Source organism: Gastrolobium bilobum, unplaced genomic scaffold (assembly GCF_033153095.1).
Source record: "Gastrolobium bilobum isolate Gb01-03AN ecotype WA unplaced genomic scaffold, APGP_CSIRO_Gbil_v1 utg10155, whole genome shotgun sequence".
NCBI classification, from domain to species: Eukaryota; Viridiplantae; Streptophyta; class Magnoliopsida; order Fabales; family Fabaceae; genus Gastrolobium; species Gastrolobium bilobum.
This window is the reverse complement of record NW_026899528.1, coordinates 58912-85914: the sequence shown is the minus strand read 5'-3', so window position 1 is coordinate 85914 and position 27003 is coordinate 58912. Positions and strand designations below refer to the sequence as shown.

Here is a 27003-nt window from a genome sequence, read left to right as displayed (position 1 = left end):
AGGAATCATAATAGTGCTCAAGGAAGGAACTTTTAAAAGGAGAATTCAAGGGGAAGGTTTGGATTACAAATCCAATAATTACATACAACCTCATCCTCTTCCACATAAGGAGCCATCTGAATTGGAAAAATCAATGTTGCAACTTTCTAAGACTACCAATGATCATATCCAGACTACTGATGCTTTTATGAATGAGACAAGAGCCTACCATAAGAACCAATATGCTTCCATCCGAAACTTGGAGAATCAGATAGGCCAATTGTCTAGGAAGCTAGCTGAAAGAACTCAGGGGCAGTTTTCGAGTGATACCATTGTGAATCCGAAGGAGCACTGCAAATCCATTATAACTAGGAGTGGTATTATGGTCACACCTCAAGAGAAACCCAAGGCGGTGAAGGAAAAGATCAATGAGGAACCAGAAAAAGAAGTGGAAGATCCTGCAAGCATTGAAGAGCCAGAGCAAAAAGGTGAGGAAAAGGAGCAACCTGCTGGAACTCCGAAGAAGATGACTGATTATTCTCGTTTTGAGAAACCTCCTTACCCTGTGAAGCTCAAGCAATATGCACAGAAGCAACAATATACCAGGTTTTTAGATATGTTTAAAAAGTTGCATATTAATATTCCTTTTGCTGAGGCTTTAGCAAACATGCCTAACTATGCTAAATTTATGAAAGATTTGTTGTCTAGAAAGCATATGTTACAGGATTGTGAGACAGTAGCACTTACTGAGGCGTGCAGTGCCATTATACAGAAAAAGTTCCCACAAAAGCTTCGAGATCCTGGGAGTTTCAACATCCCAATTGCGATAGGCAACACTAATATTGGTCGGACACTCTGTGATCTTGGAGCAAGCATCAACCTGATGTCGCTATCGGTGTGTAAGTCATTAGGAATTACTGAATTGAAGCCAACTATGGTCTCTCTACAGCTTGCTGACCATTCCTTGAAACGACCTAATGGAGTCATCGAGGATGTCCTTGTTAAAGTTGACAAGGTTATTTTTCCTGCCGATTTCTTTGTGTTGGACATGGAGGAGGAGAGTGAAATACCCCTTCTGTTGGGTAGACCGTTCTTGGCTACAGCTCGAGCTATGATTGATGTAGAACAACGAAAGATCGAATTGAGGATGAATGATGAGACAATCACTATCAATGTTTTTGATGCTATGAAGAATTCATCTGACCAAAGTGATTGTTTCAGACTTGATGTATTGGAAGAGGTGGTCAAGGAAGAGAACATTGATGATCAAGAGTTCGAGGAAGAGCTGAAGGCTCAAGATGAAGCCACTCCACAAGAAGAGCTAGAAGTTGTTTTTAAGGTGCTAGAAAAGAAAGAAAATGACTTAGTTACAATAGTACCAAAAACAGAATTGAAAGAGTTACCTGAAACTCTTAAGTATGCCTTCTTGGGAGATGAAGAGTAATACCATATCATCATCAATAAGGAGTTGTCTACGGATGAAGAGAATAAGCTGTTGAAAGTACTAAGGAGCACAAGACAACTATTGGTTGGTCTATTTCTGATTTGAAGGGTATCAATCCTTTTTTCTTTACTCACAAGATTCTGATGGAAGACAATGTTAAACCTGTGAGACAGCCTCAGAGAAGACTAAACCCCACAATGAAGGAAGTAGTCCGCAAAGAAGTGGTGAAGCTCATGGATGCTAGAATGATTTATCCAATTTCTGACCCTGCATTGGTAAGTCCAGTACAGACAGTTCCAAAGAAATGAGGAGTTACTATTGTGAAAAATGAGCAGAATGAGTTAATCCCCACAAGAACTATCACTGGTTGGAGGATGTATGTGGACTACAGAAGACTGAACGATGCTACAAGAAATTAAGGATCATTCTCCCCTTTCTTTCATTGATCAGATGCTGAAAAAGTTAGCCGGACATGCCTTTTATTGTTTCTTGGATGGTTATTCCGGCTATAACCAAATCCCAGTAGCACCAAAGGATTAGGAGAAGACGGCTTTCACATGCCCATTTGGAGTTTTTGCCTACAGAAGGATGTCATTCGGCCTCTGTAACGCGCCTGCGACATTTCAAAGCTGTATGTTTTCTATTTTCTCTGATATGGTAGAAAAATGTTTAGAGGTATTTAAGGATGATTTTTCTATTTTTGGTTCTTGTTTTGATTCATGCTTAGTTAATTTAGCTAAAGTTTTGAAAAGATGTCAGGACACCAATTTGGTTTTAAACTGGGAAAACTGCCAGTTTATGGTGTGAGATGGTATAGTGTTAGACCATAAAATCTCTGAAAAAGGAATTGAAGTTGATAAGGCTAAGTTAATGTTAATTGAAAACTTTCCCCTCCCGTTAATGCTAATGGTGTGCAAAGTTTCTTAGGCCATGCAGGTTTTTATCGGAGATTCGTTAAGGATTTCTCAAAGATTGCAAAGCCTCTTAGCCAACTGTTAGTGAAGGAAAATGAGTTCCTTTTTTATGAAGCCTGCCTCAATGCATTCAATGTGCTAAAGGAAAAGCTTACCACAACGCTTGTTCTGACGGCTCTGGATTGGAGTCTCCCTTTTGAACTCATGTGTGATGCGAGCGCATATGCAATGGGTGTTGTACTTGGTCAGCGTAAGAATAAATTATTGCATGTTATTTACTATGCTAGCAAGGTTTTTAATGAGGCACAAGTCAATTATGCCACCACTGAAAAAGAGATGTTAGCAGTAGTTTATGCATTAGATAAGTTTAGGCCTTATTTGATAGGTTCTAAAGTAATCGTATTTACTGACCATGCTGCTCTTAAGTATTTGATGACCAAGCAGGATGCAAAGCCATGTTTGTTGCGTTGGATGCTCCTATTCTAGGAGTTTGACTTGGAAATCAGAGACAAAGCTAGAGTGGAAAATAAAGTTGTCGATCACTTGTCTAGGATTCAAGATAAGGACTTGCAAGAAGGACCTAAAATAGAGGTTAATGAGTCCTTTCCTGATGAGCAAGTGATGCGGTTATTATGAGTCCATGGTTTGTGAACTTTGCAAACTACAAAGCTGTTGGATTAATGCCTGATGATCTTACTTGGCAGCAGAAACAGAAATTCCTTCATGATGCAAGGAAGTATCACTAGGATAACCCTTTTCTTTATTTTCAATGTGCTGATGGTGTTATTCGTAGGTGTGTTGTTGAATTTGAAGTACCAGATCTTCTGTGGCACTGCCATGCATCTGACTACGGAGGACATTTTGGAGCCAACAGGACTGCACAGAAGGTGTTGTAAAGTGGATATTATTGGCCCACAATCTTCAAGGATGCAAGAGAGTTCTTAGAGAAATGTGACAAGTGCCAGAGGACGGGAAACATATCCCGTAAAGATGAGATTCCCCTCAACTTTATATTAGAGGTGGAGTTGTTTGATGTTTTGGGAATTGACTTTATGGGACCCTTCCCTATGTCATATTCTAACCAATACATCTTGGTTGTTGTGGACTACATGTCCAAGTGGGTAGAAGCTGCCACTTTACCTACTAATGATGCAAAAGTGGTGGTGTCTTTCTTGCGGAAGAACATTTTCACTTGTTTTGCAGTTCCTCGTGCGATCATCAGTGATGGTGGCACTCACTTCTGCAATAAACAATTTGAAAGCTTGCTTACAAAGTATGGCATCACTCACAAGGTGGCTACCCCATACCATCCTCAGACCAGTGGACAAGTAGAAATTTCAAATAAAGAGCTGAAGAGGATTTTGGAGGTAGGAAATTCAAGGAAAGATAGGGAAAAGAAACTTGATGATGCACTCTAGGCATACAGGACCGCTTTCAAAACACCAATAGGTATGTCACCATTCCAACTGGTGTAAGGTAAGTTTTGTCATCTTCCTGTAGAATTATAACATAAAGCTTTGTGGGCTACTAAATTTTTGAATTTTGAACCATCAAAAGCTAATGATAAAAGATTACTGCAATTAAATGAGCTGGATGAGTTCAGGTTGGCAGCCTATGAGAATGCCAGGATTTACAAAGAGAAGACAAAGAAGTGGCATGACAAGAAATCCAACCAAAAGAGTTTGAGCCAGGACAACAGGTATTACTATACAACTCTCGACTGAGGTTGTTTCCATGTAAGCTCAAGTCTCGTTGGTCAGGTCCTTTTGTTATTAGGAAGATATTTCCATATGGTACAATTGAGATTTCCCCTCTCAATACTGAAAGACCTTTCAAGGTCAATGGGTGTAGATTGAAATTATACCATGGAGGACAAGTAAATATGGACACAATTTCTGTCCCTTTGGCTTCACCTGAAGCTTATATTATTCTCGTCAGGCTCGTGACGTTAAATGAGCGCTTCTTAGGAGGAAACCCAAGATTGAGTCAGTAATTTTAATTTTTAGAGTCGTAGAGTTATAAGATAAATGGTGCAATTTCATATTCAAGTCACCGCGCGAATAGCGCTAATTTGGCGCTGACTGAGTCACCTAAAAAGTCCATTCCACTTCTTCACTGCCAATTCGCGCTAATAGCGTGAATGGGGTGCTAACCGCGTGGACATGGTGCCAATAGCGTCAATATGTCCGGAACTTACTTCCTATCCATGCAAGTAGCGTCAATTTGGCGCGATCAGCGTGGATTGAATAAGCTTGGCCAAACACGTAGGACTGACGCAAACTGCATGGATTCCTTCTACATCTCACTGTTTAGTCGCGCGATTCGCGTGGTAGTGGCGCAAATTACGCCGGCGATTTCTGTTCAAAATAACCCTACCTCCCACCTTCAAGATAAACCCACAACCCACGCCCCATTTTCCCTCATTCCCCATTATCATTTCCTATTCCCCTTCCCCCCCCCCCCCCCACTTTTTCCTCTACCTTTTCCCATGCCTCAATCACCTCTCCATATCCTTGTTACTTCCTTCCCTCACTATAATTTCCCCTTCCATTTTCTTCTATATAACCCACACCTTCCACAACCACCGAACCACCAAGCCAAACCTCTCCCTTTCCTTCATAGCCTTAGTTCACCATAACCGTACTCAATCAAGCAAAGGTATTCAAAGTGGGTTATTTTCACCACTCATTTGCATCACTATGGCTGGCGATAAGGTAAGAGATTTCTCTTCTTTGTGTTTATTTCCTGATTAAAAGAGTGGTGGTGTTGCTAGTTGGTTCTACCCAAAAATCCTTATGATAAGCATGACTATTTTTCCTTGCACATCATCTCTGATTATGCACTTATGCATCCAAGCTGGAGTTCAGATACCATCAGAGGAGCCTATGGATGTGAAGGTCGTCTCACCCCTGACATTTGCTACTTACAGAGATATGCTTATAGATGCACGGAACAAGCAGATGATTAGAGCTACAGAGATGTCCCCTTCCTCCCTGAATACGAAGAGCCCACGTATATGGCCTCATAAACCTTATGGCCCACATCCGGAGCACCTCCTTCCAACTGCTGCAGCATCTCAGGCCACCACATCCACAGCACCTCAGAGACCAGCACCACCTCAGCATCTTTATGCAGATTCCCCTATTATCCTGACTATGCAAGGACAAATCCAGAACATGCAGGGACAGCTTGACCGTTTGAGCATACAGAGTGACTACTGGACACACATGCTAGAGGGCATCTGTCAAATCACTGGAGTGGATACGTCTTCTTTTCAACCACACTTTCCACCGTCACCAGCTCCTTGCATGCCCATTGAGCCTATAGTTCCTTCTGAGCCAGCAGCAGAGCATACAGAGACACCTCAGGCTGCTGGAGGGGACGATATAGATGAGTCGTGGCTTGATGACTGATTACCATGCACCACCTTTTATCTTTAGTTTATTGTTATTTTGGTTATGTTTTTAAAATTTCTGTTTTATGTTGAGACAATTGAGATTTTATGAAGTTTAGTTGCCTGTTAAGTTTATTTTGAATTCATGCTTTAACCAGTGTGAATGTGTTTTGACTGCGCAGAAGTTCTTATTCTTCGACTAGTTTATCTTTATTGCTAGGGACAACAATTTTTCAAATCTGGGAATTGGGCGCACTATATGTGATACAGAGGAACCACACAGAAAAGACATCTAACAGAAAAAAATTTCTGAATCAGGAGAGACATCTGAACCTCTTGTCTCAATTTGTTTTGTTATTTTTGTTTTGATGGAAGAAATTCTCTGAGCAACATACCTGGATATTCGTGAGCTACTCATTCAATAAGATGATTAAATCTTAGAGAGCATATAGGATATTGTGTGAGAAGTCATAATGAATAAATGTTCTGAATAATGCATTGAAGTTATATGAGTTATTATTGCTCGCCTGATTGAATTCTTTGTTGAGAGTTGAAAATGATGTGCTATGATAAATGACAATTTAGATTCTAGTTTGATTGCATAGCCGTGAGGTTTGAGCCTATACAGTAATTTTTTTTAGAGAGACCTCACTATGATAATACTCTAGAACTTGATCTGTTTCTCTGTAATGCATGCATAAATTGAAATGATAAAGGCAATTCTGTTCTTGTTAACCACTTGGCCAAATAGCTTACCCCTAAAGTTTTCCATTGCTATCACCTTTGAGCTTTAGCCTGTTGTTCTTGTTGAATTCAACCATAAGACACTTAACTTATTTTTCTGTTAACACACCTTGAACAAGATTGAAACAATGATTGTAGAAATTCAGGAAAAATTTAACGGAAGTTAAGTGATTGTGAAAGTAAAAGCTTGGGACAAAAGAGAAAATGAACAAAATGAAATTTGCATAGCAATGAAAAAGCTTGAAAAGGTCAAGAAAAAGGAAAAGTATGAATAGAAAGGAAAAAACTAAGTGAAATTGTGTCTCAGTATGAACGACCTGAAAACAAATATCTGTGTTTCAATCTCACACACAATAAAAATTAGCCACTTCCTAAATATTCCTACCCCAGCCTAAGCTAAGTTATAACCCTGCAAAGACCTTTGGATCTAATTATGCATGTCTTATACATTCCTCATCTTTAGAAATTTAAGAATAGGATCAAGCCTATGGTAGTCTTATTGCACTGACGGATTTAGGATTTAAACCCAATACACAAGAGTGACGCGTGCAGTGAATATCTTGGTAAGGAATGATTGAGCTAGATTCTAATTCCCTGTATAAAAGTGATTCTTAAAATTCTCAACTCTGAATTCACTCATGCCTGGCATATTATAACTCTGGAGTTCTTCAATGTGGAAATGTGCATAAGTGACATAAATTCTTCTCACAGACATAATCCTTGTTGCCTAATGTTTGATCTTATTTATTGCTGAGGACATCAATATCTAAATCTGGGAATTGTTTGATCTGCCTTCAGCATATAGATATTTAAGAGTAAAAAGAACAAGGATTTGACAGCAATTCATGGATACAAGTTATTATTTTTAAGGAATTATTGATAATCCACCTTCAAGCATACTCTCACTATGATTCTACGTTTTTATAGGAGAAAAGTATGCAAAAAGCCGCTATTGCAGACAATCATCTCGCGCAAACAGTGTGAGAATGGCGCGGATCGTGCCATGATCACTGCCTCACCACGCTAATCGCGCCAAGAAGGAGGATAAATGGCCAAACTCACTGTCTTTTCACGCAGCTAGCGTGGATACCACGTTGATCGCGCGGAATTGGCACTGATCGCGCGGGCGTCGCGAGTGCAGTCCCTGATTTTGTGGATGTTGCTAAAAACAGAAATTAAATCAAATCTCTCAGAAGAATATGACCTGATGGGGAATGTTGGATATAAAAAGGAAGCATAAACCCTAAAAGAGGGATCCTTTTAGCCAAAAAAAATTACAAAACACAAAAATTAAGAGGAAGCTCTGAAGATTGAAGCCTGAGCATTAACACTCAGAGAAGTTGAAGATTCAAGATTTCTTCTTCATCTTCTTTGTCTTCTGGTTTATTCTTTTATGAATTCTTTTTCCTTCTTTAATTTGTCAGATATGATTATGTTTGGCTAGTCTTCATTTATTGTGGTAAGGATCACAACCCTTAATGTGAACCCTTGTAGTTTGCTTAAATTTATATTTAATTATTCCAATTGAGATTCTTTTGTCTTGTTCTTCATCATTCTTCTAGAACCGATCAATCTATTAGGATTGCGAGGGTTAGGGTTTTCAATAGGAATATTGTGATTCTAATTCCTGACAAAAGGCAAGATAATTGTTCATGTATGCACTAGGGATAGGCTACATGAATCGCAAACGTTAAAGATTCACTGATACTAAGGCTTAACTTGAAAAAGGATTTCTAAGGGATTAGGATTTTAATAGAGTTAATAAGGTTAAAGTCATTAAGGAATTAGGGCTTAACGAATTAAATAAAAGATAGTGCATCGTTTGATCAATTGCATAATTAAATGTAAACGTTAATTCAGGTTACAAGGCGGGGATCATAAAGGTGCTTGTTTCTCTTTACTGCAATATTTTCTTAAATATTTTCTCAATCATTAATCTTTTGTTCTTGAGTTTAAAAAGAATCTTGGAAACTATTTTTACTTTCTTAATTTGTTCTTGTTTTTCACAAACAACAATTGTTCTTTAAACCAATTTTATCTATCCGACAAGGAAGGAATAGTTATAATAAATTTTGTGCCTCAGTCCTCGTGGAGACGATACTCTACTTATAACTTATTACTTGAAACGAACGGTACACTTGCCGATTTCGCAACACATATATTACCGTTCAACTACTACGCATCCCTTATTAGTGTGCTGCATCTCGCCTGATTTGAGCAAGACTAGTTTCGGCTATATTGGGTGAAACTCCCTAGGTTATTTCGTTTAATTTGGGTGAGACGCGTTTGGTTTAAATTGGACGAAACTAGATGAAATAGATTCGTAAATTGGTTCAAAAAAACTATGTATCCATAATTTTTATTAAAATAATTATATTTCGTTTTTTTTTTTTTGCCAAGGGATTTACGCTAAGTCAAAGTGAGACTAAGTATATGAAATGTGAGTTTACTCTGGTAAGATATGGAGATCATGATTCTGTGCATTTTCTTGGACAAAGGGTACTCATGAAAGATATTTTCAGATATATGGGATCAATCTTGCAGAAGAGTGGAGAGAATGATGATGATATAAACCATAGAATAAAAGCTTGGTGGATGAAATGGTGTAGTGCATCAAGGATTTTGTGTGAACGCAAGATTAATTCCTCTTAGGTTAAAACAAAAGTTCTATAAAATAGCAGTAAGGCTTGTATTGTTATGGAGTTGAATGTTAGCTAACACATAGGCAACATGAGCATAAAATAAGTAACTAAAATAAGGATGTTAAGGTGGATGTGTTGTGATACAAGGATGGATAAGATGAGAAATGAAGATATTCGAAGAAAGGTAGTAGTAGTATTAGTGGTTGAAAATATGAGTGAACATAGATTGAGGTGATTTTTCATATAATATAAAGACCCCTAGATACTCCCGTAAGAAATAAGTTTGTTACCAAGAGCTTGTCACAAAGAATGGAAGAGGCCAAGCAAAACTTAGTCGGGAGAAAGTAGTAAAACAAGACTTATTACAGTGGGATATATATTGGCAGACAATGTGTCTTAGTACAAATTAGAGGATAGGTATTAGCATTATGGACGATTAGACCCATTTTCGTCCTTTGTTTCAATAGTCCCTTTTTGGTCGTTTTCCTTTACTTTTGTTTTACCTCTATATATTTAAATTTTTTTCCTCTCTAATTTTTTCTTATTCTTTTATTTATTTTATTTATTTATTTCTTTACTTTTTTATTTTTTATTTTTACTTTTTGTCTTTCTTCTCTTATTTATATTTACGGTCATTTATTTTTATTCTATTTTTATATTTGTATTTTTTAATTTTAATGCCCACTTATTTTTTATTTTTTTTTATTTTTTTTTGTTTTCTTCCTCTCAATCTTTTCTTCCTTGTCATATGGTTCATCTGTCGCCAACCCTAACTGCTTTGAAAAAAAAGGTGTTAAATAAGAATGACTTTACATCACAAGAGAGGGTGAATTGTGGTTACTTCTTTTGCAAGAAACCTACTCCTCTAAGGCCTTTTCTTAAAAAAAAAAGGTTAAATAACAAAAATCAAACCCTTTTTAACCCAAAAACAGAGTTGTATTAGAGGTGAAAAAGTTGCAAACAAAGAATCAAATTTAGAAACTAAAGAAATTAAAGTTTAGAAGATCAAACACAAAGATTTATCCTCATCCTTCCTCAAACCAATAGAGGGCTACGTCAAGACTGATGTAGCTCGTCCACTAAACTCAAAACTTCCAACTAGCTAGTGCCTGAGAAATCGATATACAATGAAATTTTACAAGAATCTTAAATAGTCTTGGTGCTTTCTCAACCTCACTACTTGAACATTCACAATCAGCAAGGGACAAATTCCCTTGCAAAACAGCCAAAATCCCTTGCAAAAAATGTCTGCGACGGAATTTGGGAGGGAACACCTTCCCTCTCTAAAACCCTAGTCGCAAATAGATTTGCAAGGGAAATTTGTCATATGACAATTCCCTCGCAAATTGCAACGGAAAACTTCCCTTGTAAAAAAGTAAATTTCCCTCGCAAACAACAGACCTATCTACAGTGTTTTTCCCTCGCAGATTACGGCGGAAATTTTGAGTATAATTTCCCTCGCAAATTTCCGTAGCAGAATTTGCAAGGGATGTATTAAATTTTCGTTGCAAAATTTGCAAGGGAACATTTTGATTTTCCCTCGCAAAATGCTACGAATTTTGCAAGGGAATTTTCAAAATTTCTGCCACAAATTCTGGAATTAAAATAAAAAAAAATGTATTAAACTTTTGTTAATTTTCCTGTAAACAACAAGGATTCCAAATGAACATAAATACATAAATTGAGCAACAGAAATCCAAAAAAATACTAGATAAACAATTAAATTAAAATTAAATAGTATATCAACAAAAGTGAACAACAACAACCATCAAATCTACAACTAAAATGTCTCTAAAGTTCTAAACAAAATAAAACATACAAAAAATATTTGATATATCTCTGAAGTCCTAAAAGAAGTAAAACATACAAACAACAACTAGTATGCCTCTAAAGTCCTAGCAAAGTCATCATCATCATCAGGGTCATCATCCGGCGCTGGTCCCTTCAACTTGTTGCAGTTGGCTTCCTTGTCCTGCATTAAAAGTCGGAGTTGTTCCTGCATTTGTTTCATGATGTCAGCTTGCTGCTTCATAAAGTCTGCTTGCTGAGCTACCTGCTCTTTCGTAGCATGCAATTCCTCCGTCGTAGCATGCAATTGCTCCTGAATCTGGGAGTGGGACACCTTCATCCTTTTAAGCTCATCTGCAAATACATTATTATAAAACAGTAAGTTAAATGTTTAAAATAAAATATTAATAGAATAAAGATTGAAAATATAAAAGAATTAACTATGCATTGAGTTTACCTGCAGAAACACTGTCAACCTGGGTAAAGGGCCGCTTACTAGGCTTCAGTCGGCTAGCATATCCTCCCTGAAGTGGAGGGAGGGATGGGGAAGCTCTACGACCTTTACCATAGGATGCAGCCTGCAAAATGGAAAAAATATTAAGCATTAAAGAAATTAGTACATAGATGCTTAAAAGAAACTATAATATATATCTAAATCATAAAATGATGGTTTACTTAACCTGTTGTGTCGGCCCCATCGGGTCAAAGGGAGTGTGAGGAATACCCGCACTTCCCATAATAGAGTCGGTGGTAGATGGTGATGATCCTATCTGAAGTGGAAGGAGGGATGGGGAAGCTCTACGACCTCTACCAGAGTGGGTAGATGGTGTCGTCCTACCTCCTCTGCCACCACGGCCTGTAACTCGACCTCTACCGACATTACCATTACTACCAGTCCGCCCATCCGTATGAACCATCTGTGAAAACTTATAAACATAATGCAAAAATATATATGAATATAATAAGTATACAATACGACGTCTACCACTATGGCCATCCATTTGTCAGTAATATGCATACACCATTCAGAGATCCTAAAAGATAAAAAACATAAAACATAATTGTATAATACATATAACATGTGGCCTGTGAATAAAAATTATGTATTTAGTACAATAGATAAGCTTAAAGAAAGAATAACTGAAATCAGTCAGACGATTCTTGTTCTTCGAATTCTTCTTGCCCACCTTCCTCTGGACTCTCATAATCATCGAATTCAGGCTCACTATCTGAATAAATATCTTGTTCATCATCGTCTGATTCCTCATTGTCGAATATAACAGGAATTAACTCTAACTCTCCAGCGGAATCAAAAAGATTACTTGGCACATCATCCTCTGCAACATTTACAGGCAGTTCATGTTCCCCATCATCCTGAAATGGATCAGTCACATCATTTGAGTCTGACTCCATCGACTTAGGGATAATATTCCGGGCTTTGGTTTTGATAACTCCTCTCCACCCTTGTTGGGAAGTAGGGTATAATGTGTAAACAACTTGTTCCGCTTGTTGAGCAAGTATAAATGGGTCGTAGCCAAGTGCATAACTACTTGACCAATTGACCTCAACATTTCCATACTGGTCAACTTTTGTCCCACGTGACGTGTTATCAAACCAATCACATTTAAAGAGAGTAACCGATTTGCCCAACTTGTAATCCAAAAGAATGATATCAACTAACTTCCCGTAGTAATCGCCCTTAGCACCGTCGACTTGCCCACCTCGACAACATACACCATAATTACAACATGACATATTTTGATTCGCTTCTACAGTTGCAAATCTATATCCGTTGACTATATATTTTCTGAATCGGGTGACAAATCTTGCAGCACCACTTGATAAAATATATGCAACATCATGGACAACCGATTGGTTTTGTATGAAGTACTCCTCAAACCATTGAGGAAATTCAGACGTAACATGTTGATCAACTTCGGAATCTGACCATAAAGGATTATTCGAACGTGTCAATTTGGAAAAGTTTCTGTAAGGAAAAAAATATTATAAAACTCATAAGGATAACTACCCATAAACCAAATATAGTCGCGTAATGGAAACATCATCTCTAAGTTCAAAAATGAAATCTTACTCTATGTACGGAGCGGCCTCTGGTGAGTTGTTTAGAATGTACCACTCTGCAACGTTCTTATCCCGTCCCTCTAGAATTGATGCCCTTTGCCTTCCCACGAATCGGCCTAGATAATTAAATAGTGATATCTGACCACTCGTATCACCGCCATCATCATTTCGAGGGACTCCTCTCCAATTTGATATAAATTCAGGAGGATAATAGTACGATGAAAATTTACCAGTCTCTTCAACGAGATACGCTTCGGCGATAGATCCTTCAACATGCCTCGAGTTACTGACCTTCATCTTCAGTGTGCGTACAAACCTATGAATAGATATTAGGGTTCTTATAATTTGTAGCATCGTGTGACGCAATTAATGTTTGGATAAAAAACTAACCTCTCAAATGGATACATCCATCTATATTGTTGTGGACCTCCAACCCTTGCTTCATAGGCCAAGTGAACAGGCAAATGTTCCATTGAGTCAAAAAATGTAGGAGGAAACACCATCTCTAATTTGCATAGTAGTGTTGGCACGCTCGACTCCAGATGTCGTAACCTTTCAGCATTAAGTTGAGAAGAACAAATTTCTCTAAAGAACATTGAAAGTTTGGTCAATACACCCCACACTTTCTTCGGTAATGCTTTGAAAGCCCATGGCAACAATCTCTGAAAGAAAACATGACAATCATGACTCTTCATACCGAATAACTTTGCCCCGTTCATGTCAACACACCTCGACAACTTGGATGCATAACCATCTGGGAATTTAAGGTCCTTAACCCAGCGCAACATTTCTAAATTCTGGACTTTATTCAGTGTGTACGGCGCTTGAGGTTTCAAAGTCCGCCCGGTTGGAGTTTCAACCAAATTTAAACCAGGTCTTCTGCAAATCGCCTTTACGTCCAGTCTTGCATTTAGAGTGTCCTTCGTCTTTCCCTTGGTGTCCATCACAGTATATAAAATATTGCAAAACACATTCCACTCTATATGCATAACATCAAGGTTGTGTCTTAACAATTGATCTTTCCAATATGGTAGATCCCAAAAGATGCTACGTTTGTTCCAATGGTGATCATCGCCATTCCCTCAGGATCGTCGGAAGCAGGCTTCTCTTCAACACTTGGAATGTTCTTCACCCTCTCCTATATTTCTTGGCCACTTAACCGACGAGGTGCGTCTGCCCTTTCGACAACACCTCTCCTGAAGTCTTTTTTATTTCCCCTATACGGGTGATCGAGTGGCAGGAATCGTCGATGAATGTCAAACCAACACACCTTGTGACTGTGTTGCAAGCTAAAACCCTTATTTTGTTCCAAACATACCGGACATGCAAGCTTCCCCGATGTCTGCCATCCGTTCAACATCCCATATGCTGGAAAATCATTTATTGTCCACATCAAGGCAGCCCGCATGGTGAAATTCTGCCTCAACGATACATCATATGTCAGAACCCCTGCACTCCATAACATGTTCAACTCGTCTATCAGAGGCCTGAGGTATACATCTATCTTCTTTTTTGGATTGGAAGGTCCAGGAATTAATGGTGTTAAAAACAAGAACTCTCTTCTCATGCACATCCAAGGTGGGAGATTATATGGCGTCACAATAACGGGCCAACAAGAATAATTCCTACCCGTCTGATTGAAAGGAGCAAACTCATCCGAACATAAACCAATACGCACATTACGTGGCTCCGCTGCAAACGAAGGATTCGCCTCATCAATCACTTCGGTTTGGAATTTCTCGTGATGCTACATGCCTCCAACCAGAAATGCCACCGTTGGATATGAATAATGATGAGTCAGGAATATGCCAACAAAATTTCAGCTCGATCGGACGGTAGATGAGGACATATCGAAAAATGATAAAGGACTGTTCATTCTTGTTCTTAAATTGGCTTATTTTCTGAAGGTTTTTTCTCTCTTTTCTCTTATTGTGATTGATTTCGCTTGTATTATTGTCAGTAAAATGCTACTCACACACATTCAAAGTTATATATGTGGGTGTGTGTGTGTGTGTGAGAGAGAGAGAGAGAGCTCCAATCGACAAACTGACCGTTAGATATGAAGTATAATGAGTGTAACTCTTGCTTAAAGTATTTCAGCACGATCCAATAGTGAACTTAAGAAAAAAAAAACATTCTCTCCAGATTGTTGCCTGCAGTAGAATCGTACACACATAGTAGTGTTCGTTTCGAATTTCTGGTGATGCTACTAACAGAATCTCAGCTGGACCGAACGGTAGATGAAAGATATATCGTAGAATGATCAAAGATTACTCCTTCTTCAATTCTTCTGTGAAGTTTCTGAAATGGCTCTCTCTCTCTATTTTCTCTTATAGTGACTGATTTTCATATTCCCTTGTCTTCAAAACGCTATTCATGCACGTTCAAAAGGCTGCTGAACATCTTGAATTAGGAACCCTAGCTTTCTTTATTTGGCTGGAGTTGACTTTTAATTAAGTGGTTAAAGCCCAACTACAAAGAACAATGCCTTTTTTGGTGGCATCGGAAGCATGTGTCACTTTTCATTTAATTTGTACAGTGATGACGACGAGGGTGGTTGGAACAAGAATCTTTCAGACATTTTTCTCTGCTTCTCATTATTGAACAATTTTTACAAACACCTTAAATATCAACAGAGTCTTATATTTCCTATGACTAGCTCACATAGGCACTACTATCACTACATGCACTCAATGTCTACCATAAAGGATGCGACGACGTATTTAATGATTTTTTCTCATACGCATGATACAGCGACTAATTTATACCCTTATCCCTTTTAAATTTGATTTATATATTATTTTTGAATTTTGTGAGTAAATATATTTCACAAATTCCCTCGCAAATTGCGAGGGAATATAATCCCTCGCCATATGCGAGGGAATATATTCTCTCGCAATTTGCAAGGGAATTTGTGAGGGAAATTGTAAAATTTCAGTTGCAATTTTCAGATCCTAAATTTTGCGAGGGAACTTCCGTCGCCAATTTTTTCCCTCGCTGTTTCCGTCACAGACTTATGATTGTTGCGAGGGATTCAATTTCCCTTGCAAATTGCGACGAAATTGCGACCGAACTGCAAGGGATTCTGCGACGGCAATGTAGTAACGAAAATCTTGTCTGTTTTCCCTCGCAATTGTTTTTCCCTTGCAAATTCCGTCGCAGTTTGAAAGGGAATTTTTCCCTCGCAAATTTTCCTCGCTATTCGTGACTTTTCCAGTAGTGCTATATACACTAATAGGATCACTCCACTCCACAAATATGAATTGCAACAACAAATCGAACCAAAACAGATGTAGAACAACCTTACTACAATCCAATAAAAAAATCAAAGAAGAAACGAAGAAGAATGATGGATTTGGTGAACTAAAAAAGGAGTGGGATCCACTTATTTCATTTCTCTTGCTTCTCCTTAATAGATCTCACCTATTTTTTATGTGTTGTCTCATTCAATACGAGAAATAATATCCTTATTTAAGAAAGAGTTTATTCATGTTATAGGAAATAAATTTATCTCTTACAAATACATAAAAATATAGAGTCCATGTTTTCTCATTTTCTCTTCTCACATTCCACACACTTTTATATATGTATAGACGATAAAATTATCTCTTAAAAAATAAACATTAAACCACCCAGAAAGAAATAGAAGAAAAACCTTATCTTATTATGTTTCCAAGATAAGGACATGAGGTCGGTGTTTATATAAACTCCTTATGTTGTACAGCATGATAACCGTCTTCTTATACTTCCCATTTTGTGCCTAAGCTCCCCCACAAATTGAGATGGCTACCCAAGAAATACCATCTGACAAATACAGATCTTTCTTACATGATGAGGCAGATACAACCCAGTGGAGACATGGTGGACCACCCACCTATGATGATGTCAACAAGCTCTTTGAAGAAGGCCGAACCAAGGTGTGCTTAAAATTTGTATAGATTGTAGGGTCACTGAAAATTTGTATATTTGCAGGAATGGCCAGAAGGATCATTAGAGGAGACAGTGCAAAACGCCATAAAATCATGGGAGATGGAGCTCTCCCACAAGACCCGTATGCAGGACTTCAAGACCATAAATCCTGAAAAGTTTAAGATCTTTGTTAATGGTAAGCAGTGCTTAAACATGTTTCAAATTTTGTTTCCACTCCTTCTTTTCCCCTCATAAATTTCGGGTTTGGTAGATGTTATGATTTAGTATGTTATCGCTATTCTCTATTTTTTCCGAATATTTGATTGACTACTAAGGAGGTGATGGATAAAGTTTTCCCAAGTATTAATCTCTTCAGATTTTGCCTGTTCCAAAAAGAGATATGTTCTAGACTCGTGAGCTGCGCTTTTTGTTTATATATAAATTATCTATTATTTAATCGATTACTCGACTAGTCCGATTCGAGTTAAGTAGGATCATATATGCGGCAAAAAAAATTTTATCAAGTTTTTAACACAATTGCTTCTGAAGGATTTGAATTCAAGACCACCGATTAAGCTGAAACAATTTCATATCAGTTATTCCATGTGTTTGGTGGTGCGCTGGAACTCTTATACAACTTATTTTTCACTTTTATTAGAGGACAAAATCTTCATATTACATTAATATTATTTTTCACTGTTACACAATGTTATTAAATTCGGATAGGTCATTGACTTTGTTAGGACATTGAATTAATGGGTTATTGATTTAATCACTAAATGATTGGTTCAACACGTTAAACCAGATTAGACCTGTGTAATAAATATACCGATAGAAAGTTATGATCAAGTGTTGAGTGTAGCTGACAACCTTCAATTGGACATGGGTTTTTTATCCTCGGAGAACACAAATCTTAGAACATTTTAGGCAAAAAAATATTTGTTTTTTGAGGTGAATTAGCTAACAGATAATAATTGAATCAAATTTCTTTTTCTTTTTCCATTTGTTGAAGACTTTTTTGGAATATTTGTATTGAATATAGATGTTCAATATAATCAAATATTTTAACATGTAACATATGCAGGGAGGGAGGGATTATCTGGAGAGGAAACTCTAAGCTTGGGAAGTTATAATGCTTTGTTGAAAAGCTCCCTTCCAGATGAATTCAAGTATTACAAAGCTGATGAAGAGACTTTTGAATCATCTCATGATGCCTTCAGATCAGCTTTTCCTCGCGGATTTGCATGGGAAGTGATCAAAGTTTTTACTGGACCCCCTGAAATTGCCTTCAAGTTTAGGCACTGGGGCATCTTTGAGGGTCCTTTTAAGGGACATGCTCCTACCGGGAAGATGGTTGAATTCTATGGCTTGGGAACTCTCAAGGTATATATATGCATTGAATCAGTTTCTACTTTGACTGTATTATGTCTTTCATAATCTTGAGTTAAAAACTTGTTAAGGAAAGCTTTGTCACTCACGTGATCCTACCCGACTCAAATCGGACTAGTCGAATAATTGATGAAGCGACGGATAATATGTATATCACATATAAATTGTAACTATTCATAAACAAATCACCAATGGTGATGTGAGATGAGCGAAAAAAAATTGTTGGGATAGAGAACGACAAGATCAACCGGCATTAGTTTGAATATTTAGGATTCTCTCACATGACATAATCATATTAAATAACATGAGAATCCAACGGTTATAGTTCAGTTGGCAACATAAGCTAAGCAGGTGGAAAAAGAATTTAGATTCGATTCGGCTAAAAAAGTTGAATTAAGCTTATAGGAATATCGGAGTCGACTAGCCTCAGAGAAATAATTATGGTTGGTATAAAAAAAAATGAGAATAGAAGAATCCACCCTCATGTGGATGAAATCAAATTTGAAAATAAAATAGGCAGGGAAAACTATTACTTTTTGTACTTTTCATTGCGTATCACTAAGAGAAGAGGTCATTCTCTTCTTTTTTTTAAAAGGATGTGTTGCTTCTACACAAAGATTTCACACTTATTATATATGCCTATTAATGTTGAGTAAATTATTGGTCAATATGTATTGATTGCTTTATACAAATAATATATATATATATATATATATATATATATATATATATATATATATATATATATATATATATATATATATGCATTGATCTTGAGTAAATTATTGGTCAATATGTATAATACATATTAATTTACTCAACATCAATGTATATATATGTGTGTGCATTGATTGCTTATCAAACTGAAAATAGATTTGTAGCTCACTAACACCTCAATAGTATAAATATCTTTAACATTGTGTCTAGGAAATGTGCAATATCAAATGCATAAATAACAGAACTATTTATAATAATAAAGAAAAAGAAGGGATCCAAATCTACCATAAAACATATATTAAAACAATTAATGAGATTAATGAGATTTGACCATGTGCTAAATATTAATGAGATTTTACTGCTACTGATAGATTATAAAATGAATTTTATTTGAGGCTTTGTCACAATTATGAACATTGATTTCTCTGACAGGTTGACAACAATTTGAAAGTGGAAGAGGTGGAGATTTATTACGACCCTGCAGAATTACTGGGAGACCTTCTCTCTGGGAAGCACACAGAAGATAACACCAAAACTTCAGCAACTTCTCAAGGATGTCCTTTCTCCAAATAATCACAATAAAGATTTAACTGAAAAATATCCTTTAATCTAGCTTCGTATGTTTGAAACCATGCATGGGTAGAACCGAAATTAAAAGAAAAAAAAAATACTACTATTATATAATAAAATAAAATAAAAGTCCAGTGTGGTCCAGATTCTTGCTTTATTTTTATTTGGGAAGCATTTTTACATTATATGGTATAATAAGTGCCGGTTTGGCTATGCTGCTGCAATTTGAATTTTCTAGCAAAACGATGATGTTTGACCTGTCAGCAACATGTTTGCTTTTATGTAGCAGCAAATTTTAATGTTTTGTCCGTTATTGAATAAAAAGTAGGGATTTGCATTTGTCATTTAACATGACACAATAAATTTTTTTACATGCACAATATTTTGTGGAACTCACATTTTTTGAAGAAGAAAAAAAAATAAAAATTACGGCACGCAAAACGAAAAATCATTTTTCCTACGACATAACTCTTATAAAATCCTAAAAAGTATTAGAAACTTTTCCTCAAAAGCAGAAAATATAAACACAACCTACCATAGTATTTTTTTTTTTTTGGGTTCCACTAATAATGATTCTTTTGAAGTGCTTTTGAAAAAAGCAATTCTAGAGAAAGTATAAATTTTCAAAGCAATAAAATAAACCCGTTTGTAAAGAACTAACAAGAGTAGTTGCAGAAGAAAGCTACCAGTGCCTCAAAAGAAATGCACCAAAATTAATTAAAATTAAAAGAATCAGGAATAGAAGCATGATGGTTTCTAAAAGAAATGCATGGGTGGCAATTACGCAGGAGGCACACTTCAAGGTTTGGAAATGAACAATAATTGAAATTGGGTCCTGAAGAAACAAATGCTCTAACTCTAATGAACAAAAACCATATGGTATTGTACAAGAGGCACACTACAAGGTTTGAAAATGAAGTCTCATCACCTTCTATATGCAAATCAAGAACTAACACCACAGCAAGTCACCCTATAAGCTGCGCATAGCAGTTGATGATGATGCTTCATCATCACCCTTAACAAGTTTGAGAAATATCAGCCCTTTGCCAAAACCCGACCTGTGCGTATTGATATGCCTTCAGGATATAGATATTTAAGAGTAAAAAGAATAAGGATTTTACAGTTATTCAGTGATAAAAGTTATTATTTTTAAGGAATTATTAATAATCCACCTTCAAGCATACTCTCACTTTGATTCTATGTTTTTATAGGAGAAAAGTATGCAAAAAGCCACTGTTGCAGACAATCATCTCGCGCGAACAGCTTGAGAATGGCGCGGATCGCGCCATGATCACTGCCTCACCACGCTAATTGTAACACCCTGTGTGCACCTGGTGTATTATCATACAAATAGTAGTGGCGCAGCTAATTAAATGCGGAAGCTAACTTTTTCTTTTCAATTATGACGTCATTATTACTAACCAAGTTGATTACTTAATCTTTTTTCAAAATATTGGTTGTATGTAAATTGCAATAAAGAACTAACTTAATAACCTCATATATAGATGTGTATCTGATCACAGAACTACAACACGTAGTCCAGACAATATCCTGATACATTATACAACTCAAGTCTAAATAAACATAGTCAAAACAATGTGGCATGGACAACCCCCATACTTACCAAATAAGGCAATAAAGCCAAACCAAGCCTCAACTCAAATAACATGAAAATGAAAATAAAGCATAATCACAAAGCAGGCAAGGGGTGAGAATGTGCCCCAACACGGTGTGAGATCTCTAAAAAGAAATCTCAGTAAGACAAGGGGTACTCAAGGATCTCTCCATCCCAAGCTCACATACATGTACAATATAAGTTCTAAAACAGTATAATTTCCAAAATTTGTGCAATGCAGCATATGTCCATGTCATGTGTGTAATAATTCTACTGGCCAGAGAATAAACATGTAGAAATTACATATGTCTACAACCTACAGTACAAGGAACACCGCTTGTACCTCACCCACAGAATCACCATCTTGTATGGCGCTACATACTCAGGCTTACCGTCTAGGTGGAATACCACATACATATCATAAGGCACTTGCACTTAACAGCTCAATAGCATTTCAACAATCATCATTTCATGAAAACACATTATGCATATAAACCATCCCTCCATGAGGTATGGTGGAACCAATAATGGGCAAAACCGAGGACACGAAAGCTTACCTCGCAAGCTAACAATCTAAGCCAAAGTCCACACTAGCCCAAGGTCCACAAACAGAACACTCACGGTCTGTTTATAACAGAAACATTATCAATATTCATACTCTAAAGGTTCATTTCGTTATGACAACATTTCCTTTTTCATTTAGTGCTCTTTAGGCTTCTCCCAAAACCATAAGTCCTTAATCTAAGTGATTCTGACTTAGTTCAATTATTACAGAGGTTCACATTAACCAATCATGGGTCCATAAACCCAATATACCATTATGTATGAACAGAACAGTACCCAACTCGAAATTCCCAGAATATCCGGATATTTCACGGGGCCATATGCGGATATCTCCAACCCCATATCCGGATATCATATCCAGATATTTCGTGACACAATGCAGTTCTGCATTTTCGCGAAGATATCGATTCAAGACTCAGTTTTTAACACTTATACACGTTAAGACATGCATCTTTAAGCCCATTTAGACCAGTGATTATGTTAGCTACTTAATCCTATCATTTTTCATGCCAAGACTTGATCTTTAACAAAGAAACTCTTGATCAAAGGTGAGTAACATACCCCAAAGGCTCAAAACAGAAACAATGGGTGCTCTTGGAGCTCTCTATGCAACTCCAAAGGTCAGACTACACAAGGCCACGGAAATGCACCCACAAGATTGATCCTTTCTCTCCAAAGATAGCTTCTTGGATCATCAAATGCCAAGAAAATGGCTCACACCTCCCAATACAGTGGAGTCAGCCCTCACACTCTCAACTCAGAGGCTGGACAACTCAAAAAAAGGCATTCTTCTCCCTCACAAAGCTAACCCACACCAAGCCATAGTGTTTTAATGAAGGAAATGTGAAGAAAGTTGATTACTTGGGCTTTCTCTTGAAGAAAAATGAAGGTGGCAAGGTGGAGAGCTCAATATCAGAAATGGAGGAACGTAGGTAGTGTATTTTTTTGACCTAGAAATCTGTGCACACCTATTTATATGCGTATTATGTTTAATCTCACTGATTAGCACTAATAGCTCCGCTTATCATTTTAATCTCAAACTTAAGATTCTGAACCTAGCCATTTTTCTAGGATTTGTCATATTTTTATTATAATTTTTGCAGCACTTCGCCGGTACGCATTTTTACATGGCCGGTATTAGTCCTGACATCAGTTCTCATTATTTTGACTTCAAACTTGCTATACAAGTCCTATATATTATTCTAGGAATATTCACAAACTTATTATAATTTTTCAGGATACTTCATCGGTACGCTCTTATACCGTGAAGCAGAACCGGTATCTGCACTTTTCGTAAGAAGAGCGACTTTCAACATTATTAATCACTTACTATAATTATTTAAGCCCTCTCGTAATTATTCAAGATCAATTATGGAATTTATCTCACAACTCATAATTAAATTAATTAAATTCCTAATATAACGGTGCAGGTTCTTACACTGATCGCGCCAAGAAGGAGGATAAATGGCCAAACTCACTGTCTTTTCACGCAGCTAGCGTGGATACCACGCTGATCGCGCCAATTGCAGATGTTCTTCACTGATTGCCCGCACTGATCGCGCGGAATTAACGCTTATCGCGCGGGCGTCGCGAGTGCATTTCCTGATTTTGTGGATTTTGCTAAAAACAGAAATTAAATCAAATCTCTCAGAAGATTATGACCTGATGGGGACTGTTGGATATAAAAAGGAAGCAGAAGCCCTAAAAGAGGGATCCTTTTAGCAAAAGAAATTACAAAACACAAAAATTAAGAGGAAGCTCTAAAGATTGAAGGTTGAACATTAACACTCAGAGAAGTTGAAGATTCAAGATTTCTTCTTCATCTTCTCTGTCTTTTTGTTTATTCTTTTATGAATTCTTTTTCCTTCTTTAATTTGTCAGAATGATTATATCTTGCTAGTCTTCATTTATTGTGGTAAGGGTCACAACCCTTAATGTGAACCCCTTGTAGTTTGTTTAAAATTATATTTAATTATTCCAATTGAGATTATTTTGTCTTGTTCTACATCTTATAATTCTTCTAGAACCGATCAATCTATTAGGATTGCGAGGGTTAGGGTTTCCAATAGGGATATTGGGATTCTAATTCCTAACAAAAGGTAAGATAATTGTTCATATATGCACTAGGGATAGGCTACATGAACCACAAACGTTAAAGATTCACTGATTCTAAGGCTTGACTTGAAAAGAGATTTCTAAGGGATTATGATTCTAATAGAGTTAATAAGGTTAAAGTCATTAAGGAATTAGGGATTAACCAATTAAATAAAAGATAGTGAATCGTTTGATCAATTGCAAAGTTAAATGTAAACGTTAATTCAGGTTACAAGGCGGGGAACATAAAGGTGTTTGTTTCTCTTTACTGCATTATTTTCTTAAATATTTTCTCAATCATTAATCTTTTGTTCTTGAGTTTAAAAAGAATCTTGGAAACTATTTTTACTTTCTTAATTTGTTCTTGTTTTTCACAAACAACAATTGTTCTTTAAACCAATTTTATCAATCCGACAAGAAACAAATAGTTATAATAAATTTGGTGCCTCAATCTTCGTGGAGACGACACTCTACTTATCACTTATTACTTGAAACGAACAGTACACTTGCCAATTTTGCAACAAGTTTTTGGCGTCATTGCCGGGGATTGAATACGCCAAAATTTATCAATAATTTTTGATTTTCTTGATTGGATTTTGTTTTGTTACTAATATGTTTGCTTTAGTTTATGCGAGGTAAAGTAGACCGATAAACTTTGCAGTTTGATCCAGAAATCGAGAAGACTGAAAAGAAGAACCGGAAGCTAGCCAAGCAAAGAAAACAAGAAGAGCCCTCGAATTCAAAGCCAAACACAGAACCAGAGATGGCAGCTCCAAATCCACCATCGGAAGGTGAATTGATGGAGTCAATCCTTGCTCCTCTCTTCACAAGGCCGAACTCTAGCATCGTCTGACCACGAATCGATGCCAACAATTATGACATTCATCTGTCACTAATAGGATTGGTGGAGTAAAATCCTTTTGGCGGGGAAGATTATGAAGATTCCCATGATTTCATAGACAGATTTCTAAGAATCTGTGATACAACCAAGCATCATGGGGTATCAGATAAGGCAATCAGACTATGGTTGTTTCCTTTTGCTATGACCGAGAAAACTCTCAGATGGTTGGATCGACAAGCCCCCAACAGTATCAGAACATGGGATGAGTTGGCGGCCAAATTCTTTGCTGAGCACTTTTCCATGGAAAAGTACAACAAGTTGGTAAATGAAATTACCAACTTCACTCAACAATCGGAGAGACTCTGTGTGCAGCCTGGACCACATTCCAAGAACTGATCGGAAAATGCCCTCAATACGATTTGCCAGACGGGAAGAAAGTCAGAATCTTCTACAATGGGATGACACCAGATTCCAGAATGGTTGTCGATGGTGCAGCTGGTGGAACCATATGAAAGAAAACAGCAGCTCAAACTTTAGAGCTGATTGACTACATGGCAAGGAATGAAAATGCATCTATGGCAATTCCACCAGTTCAACCAAAGAAATGACTTCTTCAATTGGGGAAAATGATGCGGCGTTAGCTGAGCAAAAAGTTATTTCTCAACAGCTCGCCAGTATGAATGCCAAGTTAGACAAGATGCAAGTTTCTACAACTCAAGTTAATTCAGTTAACTGTGAATATTGCAAAGGGGAGAACGAGACCAATGAGTGTCCAACACTTATTGGAGTTGAGCCGTTCCAAGTTAATGGAGTCTGGCACGATCCAATGCCATCACACAATTTCCAGAGGAATCATAATAGTGCTCAAGGAAGGAACTTTTAAAAGGAGAATTCAAGGGGAAGGTTTGGATTACAAATCCAATAATTACATACAACCTCAGCCTCTTCCACAAAAGGAGCCATCTGAATTGGAAAAAGCAATGCTGCAACTTTCGAAGACTACCAATGATCATATCCAGACTACTGATGCTTTTATGAATGAGACAAGAGCCTACCATAAGAACCAATATGCTTCCATCCGAAACTTGGAGAATCAGATAGGCCAATTGTCTAAGAAGCTAGCAGAAAGAACTCAGGGGCAGTTTTCGAGTGATACCATTGTGAATCCGAAGGAGCACTGCAAATCCATTATAACTAGGAGTAGTATTATGGTCACACCTCAAGAGAAACCCAAGGCGGTGAAGGAAAAGATCAATGAGGAACCAGAAAAAGAAGTGGAAGCTCTTGCAAGCATTGAAGAGCCAGAGCAAAAAGGTGAGGAAAAGGAGCAACCTGCTGGAACTCCGAAGAAGATGACTGATTATTCTCGTTTTGAGAAACCTCCTTACCCCGTGAAGCTCAAGCAATAGGCACAGAAGCAACAATATGCCAGGTTTTTAGATATGTTTAAAAAGTTGCATATTAATATTCCTTTTGCTGAGGCTTTACCAAACATGCCTAACTATGCTAAATTTATGAAAGATTTGTTGTCTAGAAAGCATATGTTACAGGATTGTGAGACAGTAGCACTTACTGAGGAGTGCAGTGCCATTATACAGAAAAAGTTCCCACAAAAGTTTCGAGATCCTGGGAGTTTCAACATCCCAATTGCGATAGGCAACACTAATGTTGGCCGGGTACTCTGTGATCTTGTAGCAAGCATCAACCTGATGTCACTATCGGTGTGTAAGTCATTAGGAATTACTGAATTGAAGCCAACTATGGTCTCTCTACAGCTTGCTGACCATTCCTTGAGAAGACCTAATGGAGTCATCGAGGATGTCCTTGTTAAAGTTGACAAGTTTATTTTTCCTGCCGATTTCTTTGTGTTGGACATGGAAGAGGAGAGTGCAATACCCTTTCTGTTGGGTAGACCGTTCTTGGCTACAGCTCGAGCTATGATTGATGTAGAACAACGAAAGATCGAATTGAGGATGAATGATGAGACAATCACTATCAATGTTTTTGATGCTATGAAGAATTCATCTGACCAAAGTGATTGTTTCAGACTTGATGTATTGGAAAAGGTGGTCAAGGAAGAGAACATTGATGATCAAGAAAGAAAATGACTTGATTGTTTCAGACTTGATGTTTTTGAGGTGCTAGAAAAGAAAGAAAATGACTTAGTTACAATAGTACCAAAAACAGAATTGAAAGAGTTACCTAAAACTCTTAAGTATGCCTTCTTGGGAGATGAAGAGCAATACCCTATCATCATCAATAAGGAGTTTTCTACGGATGAAGAGAAGAAGCTGTTGAAAGTACTAAGGAGCACAAG

The 27003-nt window shown here is 37.2% G+C and overlaps 4 protein-coding genes across 4 annotated transcripts; all 4 read left to right on the top strand.

Annotated features, from left to right (window-relative positions):
• Positions 1 to 133: 133 nt before the first annotated feature.
• Positions 134 to 1423, top strand: LOC133290945 (uncharacterized). Its single transcript, XM_061489108.1, has one exon. It carries the CDS (start codon positions 134 to 136, stop codon positions 1421 to 1423), a length of 1290 nt encoding a protein of 429 aa, XP_061345092.1.
• Positions 1424 to 1566: 143 nt separating this feature from the next.
• Positions 1567 to 3755, top strand: LOC133290944 (uncharacterized). The gene is made up of 6 exons (XM_061489107.1): positions 1567 to 1698; positions 2176 to 2234; positions 2343 to 2730; positions 2824 to 2963; positions 3131 to 3224; positions 3264 to 3755. The coding sequence occupies exons 1-6, from the start codon at positions 1567 to 1569 to the stop codon at positions 3753 to 3755; spliced, it is 1305 nt and encodes a 434-aa protein (XP_061345091.1).
• Positions 3756 to 16729: 12974 nt separating this feature from the next.
• On the top strand, positions 16730 to 19899 carry LOC133290940 (pathogen-related protein-like). The gene is made up of 4 exons (XM_061489101.1): positions 16730 to 16904; positions 16960 to 17092; positions 17981 to 18279; positions 19435 to 19899. The coding sequence occupies exons 1-4, from the start codon at positions 16770 to 16772 to the stop codon at positions 19573 to 19575; spliced, it is 708 nt and encodes a 235-aa protein (XP_061345085.1). The 5' UTR covers positions 16730 to 16769; the 3' UTR covers positions 19576 to 19899.
• A 6280-nt stretch (positions 19900 to 26179) lies between these two features.
• LOC133290943 (uncharacterized) lies at positions 26180 to 26794 on the top strand. Its single transcript, XM_061489106.1, has one exon. It carries the CDS (start codon positions 26180 to 26182, stop codon positions 26792 to 26794), a length of 615 nt encoding a protein of 204 aa, XP_061345090.1.
• The last annotated feature ends 209 nt before the right edge of the window (positions 26795 to 27003 follow it).

Bases quoted from the DNA above. Each gene is read 5' to 3' on its own strand.
- LOC133290943 (XM_061489106.1), top strand. From the start codon at position 26,180: ATGCCTAACTATGCTAAATTTATGAAAGATTTGTTGTCTAGAAAGCAT.
- LOC133290940 (XM_061489101.1), top strand. From the start codon at position 16,770: ATGGCTACCCAAGAAATACCATCTGACAAATACAGATCTTTCTTACAT. The intron at 17,093-17,980 runs GTAAGCAGTGCT...TAACATATGCAG, and splicing joins GTTTAAGATCTTTGTTAATG to GGAGGGAGGGATTATCTGGA. The intron at 18,280-19,434 runs GTATATATATGC...TTTCTCTGACAG, and splicing joins ATGGCTTGGGAACTCTCAAG to GTTGACAACAATTTGAAAGT.
- LOC133290945 (XM_061489108.1), top strand. From the start codon at position 134: ATGTTGCAACTTTCTAAGACTACCAATGATCATATCCAGACTACTGAT.
- LOC133290944 (XM_061489107.1), top strand. From the start codon at position 1,567: ATGGAAGACAATGTTAAACCTGTGAGACAGCCTCAGAGAAGACTAAAC. The intron at 2,731-2,823 runs GTAATCGTATTT...CTCCTATTCTAG, and splicing joins CTTATTTGATAGGTTCTAAA to GAGTTTGACTTGGAAATCAG. The intron at 3,225-3,263 runs GTGTTGTAAAGT...ACAATCTTCAAG, and splicing joins CCAACAGGACTGCACAGAAG to GATGCAAGAGAGTTCTTAGA.